General features: G+C 48.0%; 1 protein-coding gene across 3 annotated transcripts in view; it reads right to left on the reverse strand.

The window, feature by feature from the left end:
- LOC138448954 (zinc finger protein 773-like) overlaps positions 1–23,237 on the reverse strand; it is a 205,067-nt gene that overhangs the window by 21,871 nt on the left and 159,959 nt on the right. For 2 of the 3 annotated variants that reach the window (XM_069604732.1, XM_069604734.1), the window contains 2 exons: positions 21,890–22,009; positions 14,202–14,300 (listed from right to left, as the gene is read on the reverse strand). In XM_069604732.1, coding sequence (XP_069460833.1) covers positions 14,202–14,300; positions 21,890–22,009 — 219 coding nt within the window. The remainder of the gene's footprint in view (positions 1–14,201; positions 14,301–21,889; positions 22,010–23,237) is intronic. The other variant, XM_069604733.1, reaches the window with a different exon arrangement.

Here is a 23,237-nt window from a genome sequence, read left to right on the forward strand (position 1 = left end):
GTGCCCAGGCCACTTCACCTGGTTTGTATTCTGCCTAGGCTGGTATCCAGGCCACTCCCCATGGTTTGTGTTCTCCCTGGGTTGGCCGCCAGGCCATCACTCCAGGTTAGTCTCCTCCAAACCGGTCACCTCCATGGATTTGGGCCTCCACTTTTCTTCCATCACCTTCTATTTGGCCAGAGCTTTAGTCATCACTGCACCTTTTCCTTATCCTGTGTTTAACCTGCATCTGTATGTTTGCTCCTCCCTCTCCCCTGGGATAGGACTTTTGTCTTTTGTATCTCCTCGTTTCTTTGTACTCCCTTCTCCTCTTAGTTATGTGTGTATTGTTCTCCTAGATTATGTCCCTCCTCATTCCCCTGTTCTGGAGTTGGCTGCTCTCTTTTTGATTTACCACACCCTCCTTTTTCTGGCTCTGGTGATCCATTTTTGCAACCCTATGGCTGCTTTGTCTCTACGGATCTTCCTTTCCCTCATCATGCTGATTTACACACATTTCTTTCCCGGGCGTGTTCCTTTGGTTTCCTTCCCTCCAACACTTAGCCTCCTCGGCTCACCTTTTCTGCTCTCTTCTGACTTTTCCCCTTCCTTCACTCTGTGAGCCCACCATTTTCGTTCCTGTCCTTTTTTTTCACTGCCTATCTCCTTTCTTCCTCCTTCCTTTCTCCATTTCATTCCCTCCTCCTCTGGGCCACACTGTCTTTCACTCACCCTTCTTCTCTCAATACTTCACTCCTTCACCGGTGCACCTCAACATCTGATTGACCTTTTTCTTTCCTTTCTTCCCTCTTTTCCACTTTCCCTATCAGGTGCTGAAACTCTTGCTCCTTGCAATCCCACAATGATCACTCTCTCTCTATTCCTTTTCTCACGTCCTCACCCTCATCTTGCCCTCTCCCTTCGGCTGGGTTACACATCCCAACCGCTCTGCTTTTTGTCCTCTCCCTCAATCATCTCCTTACAGTGCTTCCTTCTTCCTTTCTAGCCTCCTCTCTGTCATTCCCTTCTCTCCCACATCGAAATTCCACTTTCGGTCTCCTAGGTACCCCAAACATTTTTTATCTTTTATTTCTTGATCACCGCCTGACTTATGTCTCTTCCTCTATTACTGCCTCTTCCATTAGTCTTATTTCCTTCTCTGCTTGTATCCCTTTCCTGTTCCCCTTTTTTGCTTTACCATCTTTTTCTTCCAGTCACAACTCTATTTTTTATGCCAAGGCTTCTCCCCTTCCATCTCCTTTTTGGCCAGTTTCCTGGGTCATTCTGCTCTCCTCTTCTGTGTGTGGCACCTCAGGTCCTTCGCCAGCCGTGAAGTTTTCTTTTGCTCTTCTCTGGCTGCCAAACCCCCCCGGCGTGAATCTTTTCCATCTTTACAGGTCATATCCAAAATGTGATTGGTCCTTGGGTGTTGCGCATGAAAGCTGCTGAATAAAGTCAAACCAATCAAGTGGTGACTTTCTTTAGCCAGTGGATTTTCTTGCAACTACTGCTGGCAAGTTACTTTATTCAGGGTAACACAGAACAAACAGCATACCCCTTGCCAAACCACAAGTTAAGCCAATACAGTAAAAGTTGGAGAACCATAACATTCATAATAACATAATTTCAGATAATACTCGCAGGAGAATAGTAGGTGTTCAAGAGATCAAATTAATTTATGATGCATATCACCAGACCAAAAGCTGCCTCATCTAAAACCTTTACCTTATAACCTGGATTAATAGTTCAATTGTTAACATCTATAACCTCCGTTAAAGCAATTTGTATCTCCCATCTCTCACGTAGGAGAGAGTTTATATTTCGCCAAGGAAGGTCCCAATTGAAAAAATAGGAAAACCTAACGACAAAGTACCCACAATACAAGACTACCTTCAGAGTTTGGCTGTTAAACCTTTTATCCCACAATAATCATAACAGAATGTATTTTTCAATAGCCAGCATACTCTGCCAACATTGTATACATTTCCAAATATTGGATGCATTTGGATGGCTGTATCTTCTTGATAAGGCTGCAGAGGGGTTCCGTCACAGTATGGCTTTTCACCCCATGGGTAATAAGTCAAATGTAATTAAATGGGTGAAAGCCATTTAGAAATTAATTGGAATGAGGAGGCCCAGGAAGCAGCCCTGTCTCCTTTGTCAGATGTAATATGACTAGTGCGTTCCTTCAACATGAACACCCACTATTGGAATCAATACTTGTAAAATGTCTTTAACAGAAAGAGCATGTCACAAACCACACATTAGGTGTACATTGGAGTGGATTATGATTTTGCCAGTCAATGTAAAATATAACCATCAGGTGTTTGCACTGATGTGGCAAGTCATTTTCAGCAACTGCTCCTGGAAAGCCCCAAGCACCAAGTACCCGCAATTCTTACTGTCTTTTTAATATAATTGCTTGGATTAGATATTCTTAAAATGTCTCTTGTGCTGCCTCTTTTTCTAGTTAGTTGTAATTGTTCCTTGTCATTCCTAAAATGGAAAGAGAGACTTGGACAGAAAAAGAGGGGTTTATTACTATTTTAGCCAATTTGGTTTTCCTATAAACAGCTCTCATTGTAACTTTTGCAAAAGGAGGGGCAACCAAACCATCCTACAGTCTCCATTCTGCTTAATCTTTATGAACAAAGTAAACCTAGATTTTCAAAATATCCCATGAATTGTAGCCTTTGGATTGTAGAATATTAATCGCAGGGTCCGGATTGAAGATATTTACCCTAAAACCTCGACCTTTCCGACACATTAAACTCAAAGTAAAATTTGTTTATTTCCACATACCCTCTTATCCCCTCGTGCTTGCACCCCCCATCTCATTACCTGCTGTATGATCCTTGAAATGTCACCTTATTGGCCTCATGCACTTGCAGAGCAACGGCCCCTCTTCTTATCTATCCTGGTCCCTTCTATTAGTGACATTGCCGCTGGAGAAGTACCCACAATGCTGTAGGATAAAGAATGCACACTGGCTGAGACCAATCATCTTTCAGAACCCTCCACAGTGATGCAGCAAAGTGAAGGAAACGCCACAACCGACTCAAGGCTGTCTTTCATCCTTGTAGACATGTGACCACTGCTGCAGAGCCTCAGCCTTTGAAATTAGAAATTAAAGGGATAAAAGTGAAGGTGATGTAAGAGACGCCTGGGGAAAGCAGCTCTGCTGAACGAGTAGATGAGCTGCTGAAACCCTGCACCTACAGATTCAATGAAGGGCCAGTCAGGAAATGTCAGATGTAGATTGCCTGGGAAGAAGCAAGGACAATTAAGAACCCAGTGTGAACCTGCAAGACTGCCATGAGTGATCACATTAGTGGAGTGTGTGACAGGAAGCAGAGAAACACACACTGTGCACACAGAGCAACAGCTGGTGAGAAAGTCTACAGAGCCGGTGCAGGTGCAAAAGGAACGGACAATGCTCACATGTGCCCAAGAACCTGCAAGTCAGACAATGGGAAAAAGGAGGTACAATCCCTGAAACAAAGACTAAGGCTGCAAAGCAGAAGAGAACATGGGAGACCGAGAACCAGAGCCAGTGATGAAGCCATGAGGATGAACATCAGGAGAGGCAGTAAGGTGCACCTAGAAGGAGTGAAGAGCCGAACTTTAAGAGGATACGCCTCAGGGATACACTGTGGTATGCGATGTGGCCATCGGGTCTCGCCAGTGCATTATTTGCATCAGCAAAAATTGAGACAGATAAAAGGATTAGGTTTAAGTGTTTATTTACAGCAGTGCACAACATAACACACAGTGGCAGAATGTTTGCAAAAAGAACTATTAAGAGTATCAGGATGATAAGAGTGGTCAAAACTAAATGTTGGGCAACGGATCCAAGTGTCCATCCCTAAAGTAACAGGTAGAGCCAACGAGTTTACCTCCAAACCAAAGGCTACAAAAGAATATGGCTTCCGCTCTTGCACCATAGGGGGCTGGCAGGGAACATAGTCAATGTTCGAGAGTTGAGGAAAATCCAAAAACTAGGATAGCCAAAATCCAATCGAGCCCCCTCTGGCTGATCAACAAGGATATATTTAAATACTCCTAATCTTTGAGGAGTATCAGTTCCAGTATTAAGTAATAATATATTCTAACTAAATACATATTTTACATGGTCTGTGGTGCATCAAACAGCACTTTGTTCTCATTTGTGGCTTACATAATATTGACAAAGGCACTTCCCATCATGAGCAGATAGTAGAAGCTGCTTCAAACGATCACTTTGGTTTGGGGTTCTAGTGTGAGGCTACAGTCCATATCTCGAGGTGCTTGACATGATCCAAATTCAGCGGGCCAGGGGACTGAGGATTTCTTAGACTTGGTTGCATTGCAAGGCATGAGTTCAGTTTCTGGAGTTTTGAGCTTTAGTCTACTTGGCATCATCTTGTCATCCATGTGTGCAAGACCTATTAAGATGTGGTAGGGGGTAGGTGAAGTGTTTCTTGCCAGTTTGTAGATAATTTGGGTGTAAAGTTGTAGCACAGAAGTCTGGAGAGGCTAAGTTAAAGTAGTGGAGTTGTATAGATGTTGAATAGAAGGGGGACACTGTGGAACCTTGAGGTACTCTGCAGTCTCATCAGCGTGGCTTGGATCTGTAATCTGTCAGAGTAGTGGTTTTGGCTCTGGTTGTTAAGAGGGTGGTTATCCATTGTAGAGATGTTCCCTTTATACCAGTATCTCCCATTCTTTTCAGAAGTAGCTTGTGACTAATGGTGTCAGTCTAAGATGTCTAGAATGGCACATGCAGTATTTCACATTTCTTTAGTGAAACCCGAATTGAGCATAATATTGATTCTGTGCCCGCTCATGGGTCTGAAACCATGCTGTGCCTCGTGAAGCAGCCTATACTCCAAGTCTTGAAGTTGATAGTGTATATCTAAAGCATGTTTGCGATTGGGCGATAGATTGCAGTGCCGTTCCAGTCCGCCGTTTGCTTTTTGCAGAGGGACCTAATAGGCTGGTTTTAATACGAGTAGGACAAACCATAGTGGTGGAGTTATTTAGATGAATTTTGGGGGTGGGCGGTGTGTTGCACTTCTGAAGATTAGCCACGCGTCACATTTACAAAGAATTGTCAAGATTAGCTATGTCACATTTACAAATAACTGTGAAGATTAGGCATGTGTCACATTTAGAAGAATTGTGAAGATTAGCCATGCGTCACATTTAGAAAGAATTGTGAAGATCAGCAATGCGTCACATTTAGAAAGAATTGTGAAGATCAGCAATGTGTCACATTTAGAAAGAATTGTGAAGATCAGCAATGCATCACATTTAGAAAGAATTGGGAAGATTAGCCAAGCCTCTCATCTAGAAATATTCGGGAAGATTGGCCACGCATGACATTCAGAAAGGATTGTGAAGATTAGCCATGCATCACATTAGCTGTTTAATCTTGCTGCACTCAGAAGCACACTGTGTCCAGTAATTCTTACTGCGCATAGAAGGGCATGTGGTAGCAGCTAATGTAGTGCACTTAGAGACACATTTGTGGGAGTAGCTAGTGTGTTGAGCTCTGACGGGTTGTGGGTGTGGCCAGTGTAGTACACTTGGAAGGTACCATTGTGTTGCAGCTGGATGAGCTCCGAGGACAAACTTGGAAGAACTTTGAGAGTAGCCAATGTACTAACCACCCTGCTCCTGCTCCCCTCCAACATACCACCCATGTACTATACACACCCTAGGGTTGTCCAACTCTAGGCCTTGAGGGCCGGAAACCTGACTGTGCATACATTTAGAATCATTGCATGCACATTTTCCTCATGAATATTAATGAGGGGTATCCTGAAATCCGACATTGATCCGGCCCTCGAAGACTGGAGTTGGACAACACTGACATAGCCAAACTACACACAAACACACACCCAACATAACAAACACTTGCATACAACAAACAACCCATGCACAGGACCTTTCCCTTACGGATACAATAAGCCAGTGCGCACAATCAAAACTACCAGCCAAACAAAACACAAACACGCACCCAACATAACAAACATTTACATACAACAAACAACCCAGACACTGGGTCTTCCTCTTGCGGATACAACAAGCCAGTGCACGTAATCAACTCATCAGCAAGCCAACACACACACAGATGCCAGTTTCTCCTGGTTCTGGACCTAACCTATCACTCTTCCCTCACTAACCCACCACGCCCTCTTTCTTGCAGAGCCACTTGAGCCCCTGGAAACCATGTCAATGGTAGCGATGCACGGTATAAGACAAGTTAACATAACATAACAATCAATAAACAAGATAGTCTGTTAGATTCATCTAAAAGCCTCTTTGTTTGAGTTCATTGTATTGTAACTTTTTATGAACTGGTAGTCAAATTATTAAACAGCCCTTTCTGACTATTAAAAGAGGGATTTCACTCAAAAGGAACTAGCAAGCCCTCTCTCACCCACCTAAGAGGCATTGTTTTCAACAAGAGACGTAAACCCTCATGATCTGTAATCTTACCTGTTGGAAAGAAATTCTCTGTGGCTTTTGGGAGGTTCACAATGTTTAAAATCCTGATGTCCCTGAGCCTGATGCATGATCTCAGGCCTCCTATGGATCAGGAAGGAGTCACTATATACTCCCGAGACTATCTGTTGGCCTAGGTCTGTAACTGTATCTGTTCCTTGGAGCTGACATTCTGTATCCCATCCCCTTATCATTTGGCACATCAACCCTATGAAAATCTTTATCCTGATGCATCACCTTCCTAGGCTGACCAGTCCCGGTTAGTCAGAGGACATTAAGATTCTTAGAGGCAACTGAGACAAAAGTTGGGTGGTGTACTAGAGAGCTTGTGCCATCCTCCATCATAGACCACCTCAGTAAGTCTACAACATGGAGAGGTTGGTGGCAGAGAGCCCCCAGAGTTAACCCAGTCATCTCCCAGCCTCTAACATGGGACTTCATTGCAACGGTCAGGCCTGAAGAAGTGCCATTTAAGCTACGAAACACACGCTGACTGTTTGGATAATTATGAATTGACATACGACCTGGATTAACATGCATCCTTGCTCGCTTATGTTTGGATTCAAATTGCTAATTCATTATTTTTTGCAAAAACCAAGAGAATAACTGATTGTCTTTATAACAAAAAGAAACACCGGATAGGAAATACTATGGAGACATCCGAGGAGAAACAAGGAGCACACTGTCACATAATTACTTAAATACCATTTTGTCAAGTACACTATTGTGATACTGCTGGCATATAGTAGGGAGAAGGAACAAGTTACTTACCTGTAACTGTTGTTCTCCAGCATGGGTCTGGCATGGATTCACATGCTCATGAATATTCCCCGTCGTCAGGCTGGGAATCCTCGGTAAAGAAAAAACCAGTATCAGTTTCGTTTCTGATCTGTCTTTCGTAGTAATAACCAATCACTGGTCTCTGCGTCATACTGACCACAGCCAATGACTGCCCTCTACCTAAGCACCGCCTCTGGCAGCCATCTTCAGATTTGGAAGCACGTGAAGTGGCAGTATGACCAAGTGAAGAGCCGCAGAGGGGTAGGCGGGAGGGTTCGCATGTGAATCCATGCCAGACCCATGCTGGAGAACAACAGTTACAGGTAAGTAACTTGTTCCTTCTCCAGCATGGGGTCTGGCATGGATTCACATGCTCATGAATAAAGAATACATAGCAGTACACACATGCACAACCACGGGAGGTGGCAAAGGCTCAACATTAAGCATCACATAAACTCAACATTAAGCATCTTACCTCCTCACCAGGCTCACCTCAGGCGAACAGGTTGCGCAGCACTGCTTGGCCGACCCTGGACTCCTCCCTGGAATCCCGGTCGACGCAGTAGAATTTCGTGAAGGTGTGCGTCGACCTCCACGTAGCAGCCCTGCATATGTCCAGCAGGGGCACACCAGATAGGAACGCCGTGGTAGCTGCGATCGCTCTGGTGGAATGGGCTCTCGGACGGCCAGGCAGCGGTCGGTTTGCCAACCGGTGACAGCACATGATACAGCCGGAGAGCCATCTGGAGATGGAAGCCTTCGAGAGAGCCTTCCCCTGATTGACAGGTCCAAAGTTCACAAAGAGTTGTGACGTCTTCCGAAAACCCTTCGTGCGGTCCACGTAGAACTTCAGCGCTCTAGCTACATCCAGCAAGTGCAAAGTCCTCTCAGCCGGCGACGAAGGCGACGGGAAAAACACAGGTAACACCAAGGGTTCGTTGAGATGGAAGTCCGACGGTACCTTGGGCATGAAGGAGGGGTGCGTCCTGAGCACTACCCTCGTGTCGTGGAAAGTCAAGTACGGGGCCTTGCAGGAAAGGGCCTGGATCTCTCCCACTCGTCGTGCGGAGGTGATGGCCACAAGAAAAGCTGTTTTCCACGATAGAAACTTCAACGGGGCCGAGTGCAGAGGCTCGAACGGAGGTCCCATGAGCTTGGTCAGCACCACGTTGAGCTCCCACGCCGGGGCCGGAGCCTTCACCGGCGGGAACGATCTGAACAGTCCCTTCATGAACTCTTTCACCAGACGATGAGACCACAAGGACGTCCGGCCCGTGGTTCTGGTGTATCGGGAGATCGCAGCAAGATGAATCTTGATGGACGCGTGTGCCAGACCAGCTTTGGCCAGCGTCAGCAGGTACGGCAGTACTTGGGGAGCCGTAATCCGTAGAGGGTTAATCTTCTGTGCGTGGCACCAGACAGAGAACCTCTTCCATTTGTGTCCGTAGCATTTAAGAGTCGAGGACGCCCTGGCCTTTGCAAGAACCTCTCTGCAATCGGCCGGTATGTCGTATCCTCCAAACTCTAGCGCTGCAGGAGCCAGGCCTGCAAGTTCAGCGACTTCGGGTCGTGGTGGAGGATGGCGCCTCCTTCCCTGGAGAGTAGATCCGCGTCCGCCGGCAGCTTGATCGGCGGGGACGCTGACAAGTCCAGAAGGTCCGGGAACCATATCTGCCTCGGCCACGCAGGTGCGATGAGGATCATCCTGCACCGTGACCTCTTGAGCTGGTTGATGAGCCAGATTAGCAGAGGCAAGGGAGGGAACGCGTAGAGGAACAGGCCCTCCCAGGGGAACGAGAAAGCATCGCCCATGCTCCTCGTCTGGGGAAACCTGCTGGCGAACCTCCGGCACTTGGTGTTCGTCGCCGTCGCGAACAGGTCGATCTGGGGTGTGCCCCACCGTCGGAAGAGGCGATCCACCAGATCCTGCCGTAGCTCCCACTCGTGGCACGAGCGCAGCTCCCTGCTGAGTGAGTCGGCGATGGTGTTTTTTATCCCTGCCAGATGAAACGGCACCAGAAAAATCCCTTGGGCGACGGCCCAATGCCACAGGTCCTGCGCCTCCTTGGACAGCGCCGGGGACCTGGTTCCGCCCTGTTTCCTGATGTAAAACATGGTGGTGGTGTTGTCGGTGAAGATCCTCACCACCTTGCCCTTGAGGGACGGAAGGAAGGACCTGAGGGCCCAAAACACTGCACGGAGCTCCAGGACGTTGATATGTAGGGACTTCTCCGTCGGGAGCCAGAGTCCCCTTGCGTGCAGATTTTCGGTGTGCGCTCCCCACCCTTCCAGGGAGGCATCCGTGGTCACAGTCTCCTGGTGGGCTGGGGTCTGCAAGTCCATGCCCGCCGTCAGATGCGCGCGGGTGCCCCACCACCGTATCGCTCGTCGGAAACTCTCGTCGAGCTTGATCCTTTCCTCGAAGCTGCCCGTCGTCTGGATCCAGCGCGCATCCAGGAATTCTTGCAACGGGCGCATCCGGAGCCTGCACATGGGAATGAGGTAGATGCAGGAAGACATCATCCCGAGGAGGGACTTGATGGACCTCACTTTGGCCGCGTCGGCCACCAACATCCGTTGCACCTTGCCCAAGATGGTCCTGGTCCTCTCCTCCGACGGGGAGGCCAGAAGGGACACTGTGTCGAGCCTCGCTCCCAGAAACAGTGCGACTTGCGCGGGCACCAGGTGGGATTTGGCGTAGTTCACGGAGAATCCCAGGTCCGTGAGGAGTTGGACGGTCCTTGCCGTGTGGACCACGGCGAGCTCCCTCGTCTTGGCGCGGATGAGCCAGTCGTCCAGGTAGGGGTAGACGTGAATCCCCTCGCGGCGCAGCTGCGCCGCCACCGGTGCAAGGCACTTGGTGAATACCCTGGGTGCCGACCGTAGTCCGAAGGGAAGGGCTTTGAACTGGTAATGACGCCCTTGGACCACGAATCTGAGGAATTTGCGGTGCCCCTTTAGGATGGGAATGTGGAAGTAGGCATCCTCCAAATCCAACGACGATAGGAAGTCTCCTTCCTCCAGCTGACCCAGGACGTGCTGGAGGGTGACCATCCGGAACTTCTGCACCTTGATGAACTTGTTCAGACGTCGCAGGTCTAGGATGGGGCGCCATCCTCCCGTCTTCTTCTTCACGAGGAAGTATCTCGAGTAGACTCCGGAGCCCCGAAGCCTCTTTGGGACGAGTTCGATGGCGCCCTTTCTGAGCATCGCCTTTACCTCCAGGAGAAGTTGAGGGACGTGAAGTTCTTTCCTGGCCACGGGGGGGACGCGCGGGCACCTTCTTTGAAACTCGAGCGCGTGGCCCCGGGCCAGGGCGTCCAGCACCCAACGGTCGGTGGAGATGGACTCCCACACGCTGACGAAGCCCGCCAGCCGGCCTCCCACCGGGGTGCTTCGGTGGGGGCCCGACCCCACGGCCGGTTCAATCCTGCTTGGACGCGGCCTTGCCGCCATGACCTCCTTGGCGACGACGGCGGGGTCCGCTAGACTTGCCTCGTCCTCTGTAGGCCTCTTGCGACGACGAGCGGGCCGCTTGACGGTAGGAAGCGAAACCGCCGCCGGAACCTTTGGAGGCGCCCTTGCCTCCGCCGCTCCGAAAGGGCGTCCGTCGTTGCAGGACTCCAAGGGCCCGGGCCGTCTCCGTATCCGCCTTGATGGCCTGAAGGGAATCGTCCACTGTCTTCCCAAACAGGTTGTTCCCGTCGAAGGGCATGTCCAGGACTCTGGTCTGGACGTCCTGCCGGAAGTCCGTAGCTTTGAGCCATCCACGACGTCGAAGGCAAACGCCGTTGCCCAGCTGGCGGAACCCAGTGTCGGCGATGTCCGTCGCCACGGTGATGGCGTGGTCCGAGGCCACCTCACCTTCCTGCAGGATCTCAAGGGCCTCCGCCCTCTTGTCGTCCGGCAGAAAATCCAGCAGGGGAGCCATCTTGTACCAGAGCTCCCTGTCGTAGCGGGCCACGATAGCCAAGGCGTTGGCCGCTTTAATCGTCGTCGCTGCCGACGAGATGACTCTACGCCCCATAGTATCCAATTTCTTTCCCTCGCCGTCCGGCGGGGAAGTCGATGTGGAGGCCGCACCCCCCCCGCTTTCTTCCTGGCTGCCGCGGAGACGACGGAGTCCGGGGTAGGCTGCGCCCGGAGGCATAGGGGTGCCGTGTCCGGGACCCGGTACTTTTTCTCGTACCGGTCTCTTCTAGCTGGCGTCGTGGAAGGGTTCTTGAGGAGGGAAAGGCCCTCATCCCAAATGTCGTCCAACAGAGGCACTGCGAGGACCGTCTTCCTCTTGGCCTCGCGCCGCTGATAAAGGAAGCCTTCCTTTTTCTTCTCCTCAGGGCAGAGTTGGAAAAGCTCGGAAGCCCTGGAGATCATGGAGTGGAAAGATCCGATCTCGTCGGGCGGAGAGGCCCTGGTGGGAGGCGACGACGGAAAATCCTCGTCGTATGCCTCGTCGTCCGTACCCGTCGCTGCCGTGTCAGTCCCCGTATCATCCCCTCGGGTGGACGGGGAGGAGGGCTGGAAGGGGCGCGACGGTTGAAAAGGAGGTGGTGGATGGATCCTTCTTTTCTTGGTAGGGGGAACACCAGAAGGTCCCGGTTCTGGATCCCCCGACGGGAGAGGTTCCTCCGTCGGTAACGGTAGCCTCGTCCTTATCTCGGAGCATAAGGACTGTATGGCCAACAAAATGGCCGCCGAGTTGTCTTGCGGCGCTGGCAGAGGGGAATCCGACGGGCGAGCAGGGGCCCCGTCGGTATCCTCGACGATGTCGTCGTCGTCACCTGCGTCGGGGTCCATTCCGACGGGCTGGCCTTCTTCCACGCCTAGGCCGTGGCTTAAGACCTCGATCAGCTCCTCTTCTGAGGTTGAGGCCGACTCTACGACGACGCCCTGCCCCCCCTTCTTCTTCCCCACGGGGGGTTTCACGGGGGTCCTATCGATGGGCACAAAGGAAGACTCCCTCCGAGGAGGCAGGGAGATTCTGGGCCCTGAGGTCGCCACCACTGGTGCAGCCACCACAGGCTGAGCCAGGGCCGCCGCGACCGTTTCGATAGAGGGCTTGGTCGGATGGATCAAGGCCTTCACCACCTTAGGTGCGCTCACCGCCTTATCCTTGAGGGAGGGGGCACTGCCACGCTCCTCCTCTGCCTTAGAGCTCGACCGGGGCCTCTCCAGGAGCTTCGCCGGGTGCTCGGCCTTCCTCTTACCCGACCCAGAGCGTTGGCTCGTGGTTGATGGTGCCGGGGAGGGTGCGCCCTGCCTGGCGCCCGTAGAGCCCGACCGTTCGGCGCTCCCGGTGCCAGCGGACTCGCGGTGCTTGGCCTTATGTTGGGCCCCCATCGCCGGGGCGCCCTCAAAGGTCTTAGAAGACCGCTCGGATTTCTTCTTCTTCTCGCCAGACGGGCTCTTACCCTCCAGCCAGTTGGCGAGACGTTGATGGCGGTCCTTCATGGTCCGTTCCGACATGTTGCCGCAAAACGCACAGTCCTTCTCCACGTGCGTCTTGTCCTCATGAAGGCAGTAAAGGCAGAAAGAGTGTTCGTCCTCCTTGAAGACGTTCTGCAGCTGGCATCCAGGGCAGACCCTGAACAGCTTTCCGGGCGTCGAGCTTCCCTTCTCCTGGGCCATCTCCGAGACCGGGCCTGAGAAGCTTTTGGAGTCCTCCGAAGTGTAGCTCGACGAAATCTTCACCCTTGAGGGGCACAGATGAATCCGACACGGGTCCCCGTTGATCGGATGTAGAATCGGTGGAGCTTGAGGCTCTTTTGACCGAAAGAATCGAAGTTTTTTGTAAAAAGCGCGAAAAAATAGCACTAACGCTCGAGAGCAATAGCACGAGGATCCCAACACATGAACGTGCGGTAAAAATCTGAAGATGGCTGCCAGAGGCGGTGCTTAGGTAGAGGGCAGTCATTGGCTGTGGTCAGTATGACGCAGAGACCAGTGATTGGTTATTACTACGAAAGACAGATCAGAAACGAAACTGATACTGGTTTTTTCTTTACCGAGGATTCCCAGCCTGACGACGGGGAATATTCATGAGCATGTGAATCCATGCCAGACCCCATGCTGGAGAAATGAGGAAGAAGAAAACAATGTTGCAAGTGTGAATTCTATTATGTTAGAAAGCATTGTGGAAGAAAAGGCTGAAGAAGAAATTGATACCAGTTATGGGTGCTCTGGGAATAAATGGGCAGCACTGCAATGCAAGAAAGGCGGAGCTAGAGTAAATCATTGTGCATTCTGGCAATCGTAGTGAGAAGCATCTACACCGACATGGAAAAAAAAAATGGTGTATTCTGACAATCGGAGTGAAAGGTTACTATAAACACATTGAGAGATACCTGTCAGAGGGGACAAACTGAGCGGGCGGAATCACCAGCAGCAATCACCCATAAGAAGCCTAAACATCTTGGCACACATTGTTATAATTCAGCCTTTGAAAGTTATAAGTGTTGCCCAAAGCACTGTCACACGATTGTAGTAGTGAATTTCTACGAAAAACATCTATGCCACATTTCTTACATACAAGAAACAGGCTTAAAAACAACCACCTTTTAAACGAGTATTGCTCTATTTATGTAGCTGTTAAAGCTGAAGTTATGCATGTACTTTTCACGACAGTGTAGGGTTTCAATATGGTATAGTCCTACTTGCATCTTGCTAAAGTCAGTGGATTACATAGTAGTGCAGGAAGGAAACTGAAGGAGAACGGTTAGCCATTTTAATGTATTTTCTATAATTAATATATGTTTTTCTCCGACTTTCATGAAGAATCCATATGACAGACTGAGGCTTAAAGGAGGAACGGGCAGAGTTATTTTTTCTCTTTCGAAGGCTAGTGAAGAAATGTCCTACTAACTTATCTGGGTGTGTACATTATCAGACTAGAAATGGACGCGCAGGCGTTGGATCGGTGGTTCCATGCATGTAAGCAGGAAGCGTGTACTCACTTGTGGCACTGCGGATGCTCGATTTGTCTTTAATATTCGGATGGTCCAAAGAACGGGTCTCACACTCTTCTTTTACAACGAATGAAATAACCTCCTGTTCTGCGGTTAAAAGGAAATGGAAATTTAGTTGATCATACGAGAGAACAATAAATGAAGCGGTCTATAAGGGGTATAATCCATCATCTGTAACACTAGAATGGGAGCAGTAGAGATTACTTGGTAAAGGTCTATCAACATATTTGGGGTGGGGGAGGGCAGAGACCGGGAAAAGTTCCGTTTGTAAAAACAGTTATCCTAATCCTGTATAAAACGGGCCAAATGTTTGACAAACCTTTCGGAGGGTGGAGCAAATCAGATGAAGGTCCTGCTTTAGTTTTAAGGAAACTGCCTTATAAAACATAAAAACATTTTAACAAAAAGCAACCCTTTCCACTGATGATCTTATTGAACTGTCCTGGGCCTGTTTATACCATGTCCAGGAAGTAGACAGGAGGAACATGCACTTTATAATGGCAGTGTCCGGGGCTACTTTTGCAAGTTTTCATTTAACAATATGATGGATGTAAAGTGGATAACAACGCCCCATGTCGAAATGTCATTTGAATGCCTTTGAAAGGTAGTTCATTTTAGTTTATAGTTATATTTATAGAGCCCAATGTATGGCCCGAGGTAAACAATCAGACTATGTAAGATACAGGAGACAGACAAAAGGAATAACTCTTTAGCTATGGGAAATGAAAGGTTTTCTGGAAAGGGAGGTGGTTGCTCTCCTTCTTTAATAATAAGGGTAACAAGTAAAAGTTTAAAATAGTTTCAACCAGCCAGATATGAAAAATATCTTGAACCCCCATAGCTAGGTGGTCTTTGGGAGGAGGGAAACTAAAAGATGGCCAAGAGGGGGTGGGGCAGGTTTCTTAAATTAATTACTTAGGTAAAATGCATTATTATCTTTGACATTTATTTATGGTGACATGGTTAATACAAACCTTACACAAATATAAATACATCTCACACATTTAAAAAATATACAGATATAGATACAAAATGCATTATGGATTAAGCATACGTTTTCTTTTTCAACCAAATCTTCTTTGACCAAATATATGAACAGAACAAATCTGAACAAGATAAAATGTCATATTGTAAGAAAAGGCTGAACTTCTTACCCTCGATCCACCTTACAATAATTACCCCCTCCTCCATTTTAAGTACTATAATGCATGCAGCAGCTTTGTATTTCTACATAGATGGTTAGAGGAATTCTTATTCTCTCAGGGCATAAACAACCTGTACACTTCATGCAAGCAGATTCTAGAAAGGGCTTCCAAATAGCATGAGTGCATTCCACTGTCACAGCTCCAGTTTGTGTGATTTTCTCCAGTGTCAGAAATTCCCACACTCTGGTGAACCACAGCACCCTCATTGGAGGGCCACCTCTACCCCCAAAGTCTAGGTATACACCATCTTGCTTCCGTCAATAACTTAAGAACCAGTCGGAGATCTGGAACATTCATTTCATCTCTTTCCCCAGTGGAATGTCCCGGAAGGAAGAAGGCTGTGTTTCTGTGTTTTCTAGAATCGGGAAGCTCAGGATTTCAATAATGCAGGATCTGATCTCCAACCAGAAGTCATGCAAAGCTGGACATTCCCGCTACATAGGATAGAAGGAACGTTTGCTCCTGCATCCCCCTACTGTACGGATCTGATCTACGTGGGTATTGTTTGTGTAATAGCACCTCAAGGAACTGGACTGAGACTGTGTTTTTACGAGTGGTTCTCCAAATGCGTTTCCAAACCTGCAATTTCATTTCCATGCTATAGTCTCTCTGCCAGGCAAGTATGTATTTGCCAGGGCCAACATGTCTATTCATAATACAAAATGTTATACAATTTAGAAAATCTGTTGAGCCTCTGATAGATAGAAGAACTAGTTTCAGGGTGCCAAAACAAAACTGGACATAAATCAGCACAAAGTACATCACATTTACAGTAAACATCCAACAATAAATGCACACCCAGCAGAAATAAAACATGATCAAAAGACACAAATAATTCAAGTAGCAAGTAAGTAATGTTTCAGAAAAAGCTTGAAACCTCTTGGAGATGTGCACTTTCTTCTGTACAAGGGAAGAGTGTTCCAGAGACAACTGCCCTGGACTTTCAGGAATTTACCTCCCAAGAGTGTTTTCTGATATCTAAACTCTTATAGTCTAATTGTCGCTGCCAACCTTAAGATTCGACCAGGATGGTACATTGAGGCAAATCGGACAAGCCCAATTTACCATGTTCCAAATCAGAACCAAAACTCCAAAATGTATTCAATCAGCAATTGTGAGTCAGCAAAGAACCTGTTAACCAGTAGTATGAGGATCCCATTTCCTTAAAGGATAAATAGTCCGCATAGCACGATTTTGCACTTCCAGCAATTTTGCTAAGTACGTTTTGCAGATGACCAGGCAGATAGACATGCAGTATTGCAGCCTGGGCATACAGTTTCCAGGTCCATCAAAAGAAGGTGCTTAATTTGTAAGAAGGTGAAAAACCACCTGATGTAGGACCATTTCTTGGAAATGTCCACTTTGCTGTTCTCTTCCTTGTGTTCGTGTGCAGCTGGCCTCTTTGGATGACCCTTTTCGGTTGTTTGACTCTGAATAGTGTGCCCTTTGGGAGTTCTCTCCCCTGCTCCCACCATGTTGTTTTTCCCTGTTCTACGCTGCTCTTGCGCAGTACTCCTTTGCTCGCAGTTGAAGGAGCCAGCATGCTTCCCAGTGTGCAGCAGTGTTTCTTCGGTTGTTTTTGCGTGCCTTCTGTTAGGCAGAAACCTGTGCAGTTCCCTCTGGGACCACTGCAAAAGATTTAGGACTACAGGTGTTTGGCAGTAAACCCACTTGGTAGCAGTCTGTACCACACAGATTCACTTGGTAGCTGTGGCTGAGCAGTCAGACTTCCCTCAAGAAGAGTTAGGCAGTATATAGAGTATTCACAATAGGTCAAAAGAACATAGTAGAACAAGTAAACACTGACCAGAGCTTGGTGTAAAAGAGAGATACTTATTTATTTAAAACCACATCTAGAAAAACACACAGGCACTAATAGTAAGCAATTCAAAAACACGGTCACTAAAAGATATACACTCCTTTAGAAGAATATTAGACAAGTCTTAAGTAAAGCCCCACTTATTTTCAGACAGCGGTGAGCGCTTAACGCAGATGGCACTCTAATAATTCGTTAAAAAGGGAGAGAAAAGCAGAGTATAATATGAAACAGATCCCAACACTTTCATAAGATCACAGCAAGAGAGGAAGGCAATTAAAACCGTGAAGTTAGAGTTCAGAAGGCCGGATCCACTTTAAGAGGATCAGAACGAAAGGTGTCCAAGGTCACACGGTTGAAGTGCACAAGAGTCTTTCAAAGGTTCAAAAAGAGTTGGATCAAAAGAAAGGGACCAGTTAGAAGGTCAAGGCGGCCAGCCCAGTCCAGAAGGTTAAGGGGTTATTATTACCTTGTAGCAATCTTTAGAAAGGGAGGCCTGGCGGACACTGTACCTTAAAGTGGTGAGAATACTCCAGCGGGCAGTTGTTCCTGGCAGCGGATGCAAGTCAGTGCTTCGTCCGGGGAAGAGAGGATCTCGTCGGGGAGGAAGACAGGAGTCTGTTGCACTGCCAGGGAAGAAACCAGCCGCGGAGTTCTCAGGTAAAAGGAGCGGTCCTTTTATCCGCGGTCCAGTGGTAAGTGGCGATCCGGTTGCCGGGGTGCTTGGCACGGGCAATTCGACCACAAGACGGCCTGGGATGCGAAGAGAAGAAGGTAAACTGGTTGTGCCCACCAGTCAGGGTAAGAAGCCTCTCCAGCCGGGAGATCTTCTCTGTCGTCGGGAAGTGGTGAGGCGGTTCCGCAGGGCTCCACCGGTGGTGTCGTTGTGGTAGGTCGGCTCAGGTTCTCCCTCGTTGGATTCTCAGGTCCTGTGGCGACTTCTGAAGTTCCAGTCCCCAAAGCCCTGCTTTTATGCAGCACACCCCCATTCACTCAGCCTAGCTGTCACTCAAACATGCTAAGTGGTGGGCCAATCACACAAGAGTGCGACTTGAGTTACCAAGGTAACTCAGTCCAGGGTGCCTAAACCCCCTCCCGCACCCCCTGTGGTACCCAGACAGAGTGGCACCACTTTTGGAGGCTTCTGTGGAGAAGCCCGCCAAAAAGTGGAACAAAGGGCTCGACTTGGGTTGGAGTCACAGAAGAGAACACAAATGCCATTTTAGAATCGAGTCCTGGCAAAAAATACCAACCAGCGAATTATTATTAAATAAATAAACCGGCGGTATGTTCGATGCTATGAGAATTAAATAATTAAAGTTGGTAGCCTCGAACAATGGGAAAATCCCATAGGGATATATTCGCGGTCGAATATAAAAAGTAGTATCCACTGCCACCAGCCAAAACTCGATCAGGGGGGACGGAGACGTGTTCCCTCGACTAACAGACCCCAGGGCAATCAATTGCCCCGACCAGTACGTCCACAATATGATGGTTTGTACTGGTTTCTGTTCATAATTTGGGACTAGTAAAGCCAATGGTGACTTTACATGCCCTGGGAGACAGTAGTCAGTCCCAGGGTATGGAGTCTATGGTGGGGTGTCACTACGACACCCCTGTGTTACTGCACGGAGGGTGCTGTGTAACACACATAATAAAAACACATGAGACCCTATGGAGTAAAGGACCCCATAGCCCATAAAACAAATTAACAGTCAAAGGAACACCATAAATCATGTCCAAGAGTGGGAGAAAAAGAGTCTCACTCTTGCCAGGAGAAAAAAACAAGTTCCAGAAATCCAGCAAAGCTGCTGGGGGACTCACTAGGTTAGGAAATTCAGCCTAAAGGGAGAATTCTCCCTAACACCTTCCTCTTCACCTACTGTTCGCTTCATCCAACTCCCTGCGCTCCTCCCATCTGTTTGGTCATGGTAAGCACTCACCTCTCCACCGGACCATATTCAGCACATCCCTGTGCAAGGTAACTTGCGCTCGTTCCAGGATTCAGATCGAGCTCACCGGCAGCAGTTGCTTATCCTACTTCTTCCTTGGGAGGTTTTCTCCCCCCCCCTCGTCTGAACTTTTTTTTTTCAGCCTTACCTCATAAAAAGCACTGCGACCCGAGGCCTTCACTACCCGGTGGAACCAAGCCAACCTTAGTTCCATACCGTAAGCAATAGAGTACAGTTGTATGCCACACCTGGGAGACACTATTTTGGTTCAGAAGTCATTGGGCCTCATTACGACCCAGGCGGACTTCGCGGTGCTAAATGCACCGCGAAGCATGGCGGAAAGCCGCCGATAGCGCCATGGGGGTTGGCGGATTTACCGCCCCATTCCGACCTCGGCGGAGCGGTAAATCCCCAATCCCCATTCTGCCCTTCCCCATTCCCATTTTCGCCCCATAGGGTATAATGGGAGTGGGGAAGGAGTTAATTACGCCACCGTAAAATACGGTGGCGTAATTAACAACGAGGTCCCGTAGCGCCATGGTTTTCTCCGGCTGGTAAAACCAGGCGGAGAAAACCTCCATGGCGCTACGGGAACTCGTAGTATGGCGGAGAGGTACGCCATGCACTACGCTGGCGTAACACCCTCTCCGCCAGGGTCCTAATGAGGCCCATTGTGTCCAGCAAGTAGCAGTGACTGAACTCTCCAGAGTTTTGTCTCCCTTCTCCACACATGGCCCACACCATCACAATTCAAAGCTTGGTTGGGGGTGTCTATGGAGGAGAGGGATAGATCAGTGTCTGAAGATCCAGAAGTTCCCCGTCCTGACAATGTCGGAGCGAACTTGTGAAAAGAGTGCCGGAGGAAAATGTCATATGCCCATGAATTCTGGGCAGGTGTTTGCCACTGTTGCCAAACGAATGGAATTCCTTTGATACATGATGTCCTTCACCTGCAGGGTTCAGTTCTCTTGAAGGGTCAGTGTTTACAAAGTAATCTACCTTAGAAATACGTGATATACTTCTCTTTAGGAATGAGGAGAACTTGGTATAACTGACAATACAGTTTTAGATTCCCAGGTGAAGTAGCTTTCTTCCTCAGTGGGGCAGTGTACTTGCATGGCCTCATGTGATGGTCGTCTGCCATAGGCTGGGGATTAAGTGTGAGTGATCGCGGCATCATTCCCATACCACCCCCGGGATGCAGTATCCACTAGCGTGAGGAGACACCCGGCCCCCATGGTCACCTTACTACTAGATGATCCCCGAGTTAAGCAGGGGACGTCATTACAGATATAAAGTTGGTTAGTGTGCACCCCAAACGTGAGTTACTTGGACCAACTCAACCCAATATGAATTATCACTGTCAAGGGAAGTTGGCCAAAGACTGCTGTCAGGATGTAATAATAATGTATGTTTCTGCATAGCACTTCATGGCGGATTCCTCCTACTTCCAAGCGCTGTAATACCTGTTATTAGTATCACCCAATTTCAAGGTACTCAATTTATCGACTTGAAGCCCACATCTGCCCTGTCACAGAATTTGAACTCGCGAAGTGCAGGCTTGCCCCAGGTCTAAAGTTAACTGAGTAACAAGGGCTTGATGTAGTTATGTTGTGAGAGAAGTATCTGCTAAAGGCAGAATTAGGAAAATAAAGCTCAAATGGGGCTGGTCTGCCACATACCTAGTTGGTCAAACAGGTTTCAAGTGTCAGTGGCACTGGTTACTGAAAAAGTAGGGGAGACCCTTGCAACCAATCATAGACGGGACAACATCTTTTTAGATGTGGTACCTTTGTTCACGGGTAGCCCCGGTATTTCTGTGAAATGTCCACCCCACTTGCCCAAATCATAAAATGATAATATAAAGAAATCCATGTCTGTCATTCACAATTAGCTTACTTTTACTATTTCCTGTGCCTTTTATTTTTTACACATATCAACAGAAAGTAGAACACAATGGCCGAAGGACATCTTTCAGATGTTCGGGCAGCAATGCAAAGCACCTGGGCTCTGTTAGTTGAGGGCTCCGAGATGGTGAGGAGCGTTCACACTAATTCCTACAAAGCTTAAGGCACCGGACAAACTCAGCTGTTGACCCAACACGAGATCTACTTGAGGGGGAGGTTACATGACATACAGCATACTGCAACATTAAACTTTGCAGTGAGTGGATGGAAATATGGCCATAATAAGAGCGGATTGGGAAAATAAGTTACTACAGCACAGGCTCCAGGGTTTGCTGACTGATGGAGCATGTGCACAAAATTAGGTTTTGCAATCTAGAGAACTGCCAGCGTTGAAGAGTTGGTCATACCAAATTGCTGGAAGACATTCTCAATTATGCTCTTGTTGCGAGCACAAAATCTGTGACGCCCCTCTAACCACCATTATATTTTCCAAATATTGCTTTGGTGTACATATTTTGGGGACAGTGGTCAGGATGGGGATACCAACTATGAGGAGTAATATTTTTCCTATGGCTAAGCACTGTCTGTTCACTGCCATGAGCTGGTTCAAGAAATGATTGTTTACAGAGAGCATGAAACACAAACACTGGTCATTCATCCGACCTCAGAAATGTTACTGCAGGCACTGCATGGAATGCAAGAAATTAATTCATTGGCCAATCTTATTAATGGCATGATTATGGCTCAATGGTCAACTGCTGAAACCTTCATTTTACTTTAAGAAGCTCTTACTCACCAGCTTTTCTTGAACAGTTGCTTGCTTCGAATCCTTCGGAGCCGGACCACTCTCGGCAATTAAGGTCGTCATCCTCTTGGATCTGAAGTAAAACATCAGGGTGGACAGCGGGATAGCAGTCTATGCAGATAATGCACAAAGGTTAGACACAGGACTTACTTTACTTCTAAAGGGGCACAAGTGGATTGAAAGATAGACGATGGTCTTTACATGGTGAATCCTGAACCCCTCATCTTCTCAAGTGAGCTCTTCACTTCTACCTCAAGGTCTTTAAAGGAATGCATTTGGTTTGAGTGGTTACAGAGAGATGGGTCTGTCGCTCTACTTACTGCTGCTCAAAGATGTGCCTTTACTTTCATTATTCCTGATGGAACTGTCAGCATTGACTATTTGATGCTCTGTTACTCGGCGGTGTTGTTTGCGGTTCCATGTCTTTATAACGAAACATTTTATGAAGAATGAACTTATAACAAAACTTTTATAACAAAAAATATAACTTCTTTTGGTTTTTTGTTTTGGGGTGGAGGGGTCCCCCCCAAATCCCCTTTTCCCACCCTTAAAAACCCATCCCAACCGTTTCCCCACAAGACTCCTTTACCCCACCCCAACATACATTTTCGTTATAAAAGATTTGATATATTTGTATTCTTCATAACATTTTCGTTATAAAGACTGTATACCTAATTGGTATAATGTATCATTGCATGTGTTAGCAACATGTTTTTTCTACTTTTCCCTTTATTGTTGGTACTTTCCATTCAGTATAACAGCAGCATTCCATTTCTATACACGCCTGGAATGGGCTGTGGCTAGCTGACGCATTCAAATTACGATGTATTTTTTTTTGCCTTGACAATTCCGATCTTTACCATACATAACTACAATAAAAATAGCAGCAATATAAAAAAAAAAAAAAAGCTTTCCGGTCGGCCACCAGGGGGCGCACGGATGAGTGTCCCTACTGTGTGAGCTCCGTTCAGCAGGTCCCAATAAGCGGTATGAGCCCCCGCTGATGGACCCCCCCCACACACTAGAGTTAGTGATATTGGGCCTCATCACGACTTGGGCGGTAACGGTAACGCTATTAGTGCGGGCGTTATTAGCCCTACCGCCGAACTCCCCGGCGGTAGGGCTATTCCCCATTGGGCTCAATGGGGAATCTTCACGGTAATACCGCCGGCGGATTTCCCGCCAGCGGTAATATCGGGAATTTTCGGCGGATTTCCCCCCAGCTCACAGCTGGGGCGAAATCCGCCAAAGCCCTGATTCGGCAGACCCTTAAATCCGGCGATAATAGCGCTACCGCCGGATTTAAGGGTTACCGCCGAAATCGGGATGAGGCCCATTG

The sequence above is a fragment of the Ambystoma mexicanum genome, chromosome 1p, assembly GCF_040938575.1.
Source record: "Ambystoma mexicanum isolate Mex_15411 chromosome 1p, UKY_AmexF1_1, whole genome shotgun sequence".
In the NCBI taxonomy this organism is placed as follows: Eukaryota; Metazoa; Chordata; class Amphibia; order Caudata; family Ambystomatidae; genus Ambystoma; species Ambystoma mexicanum.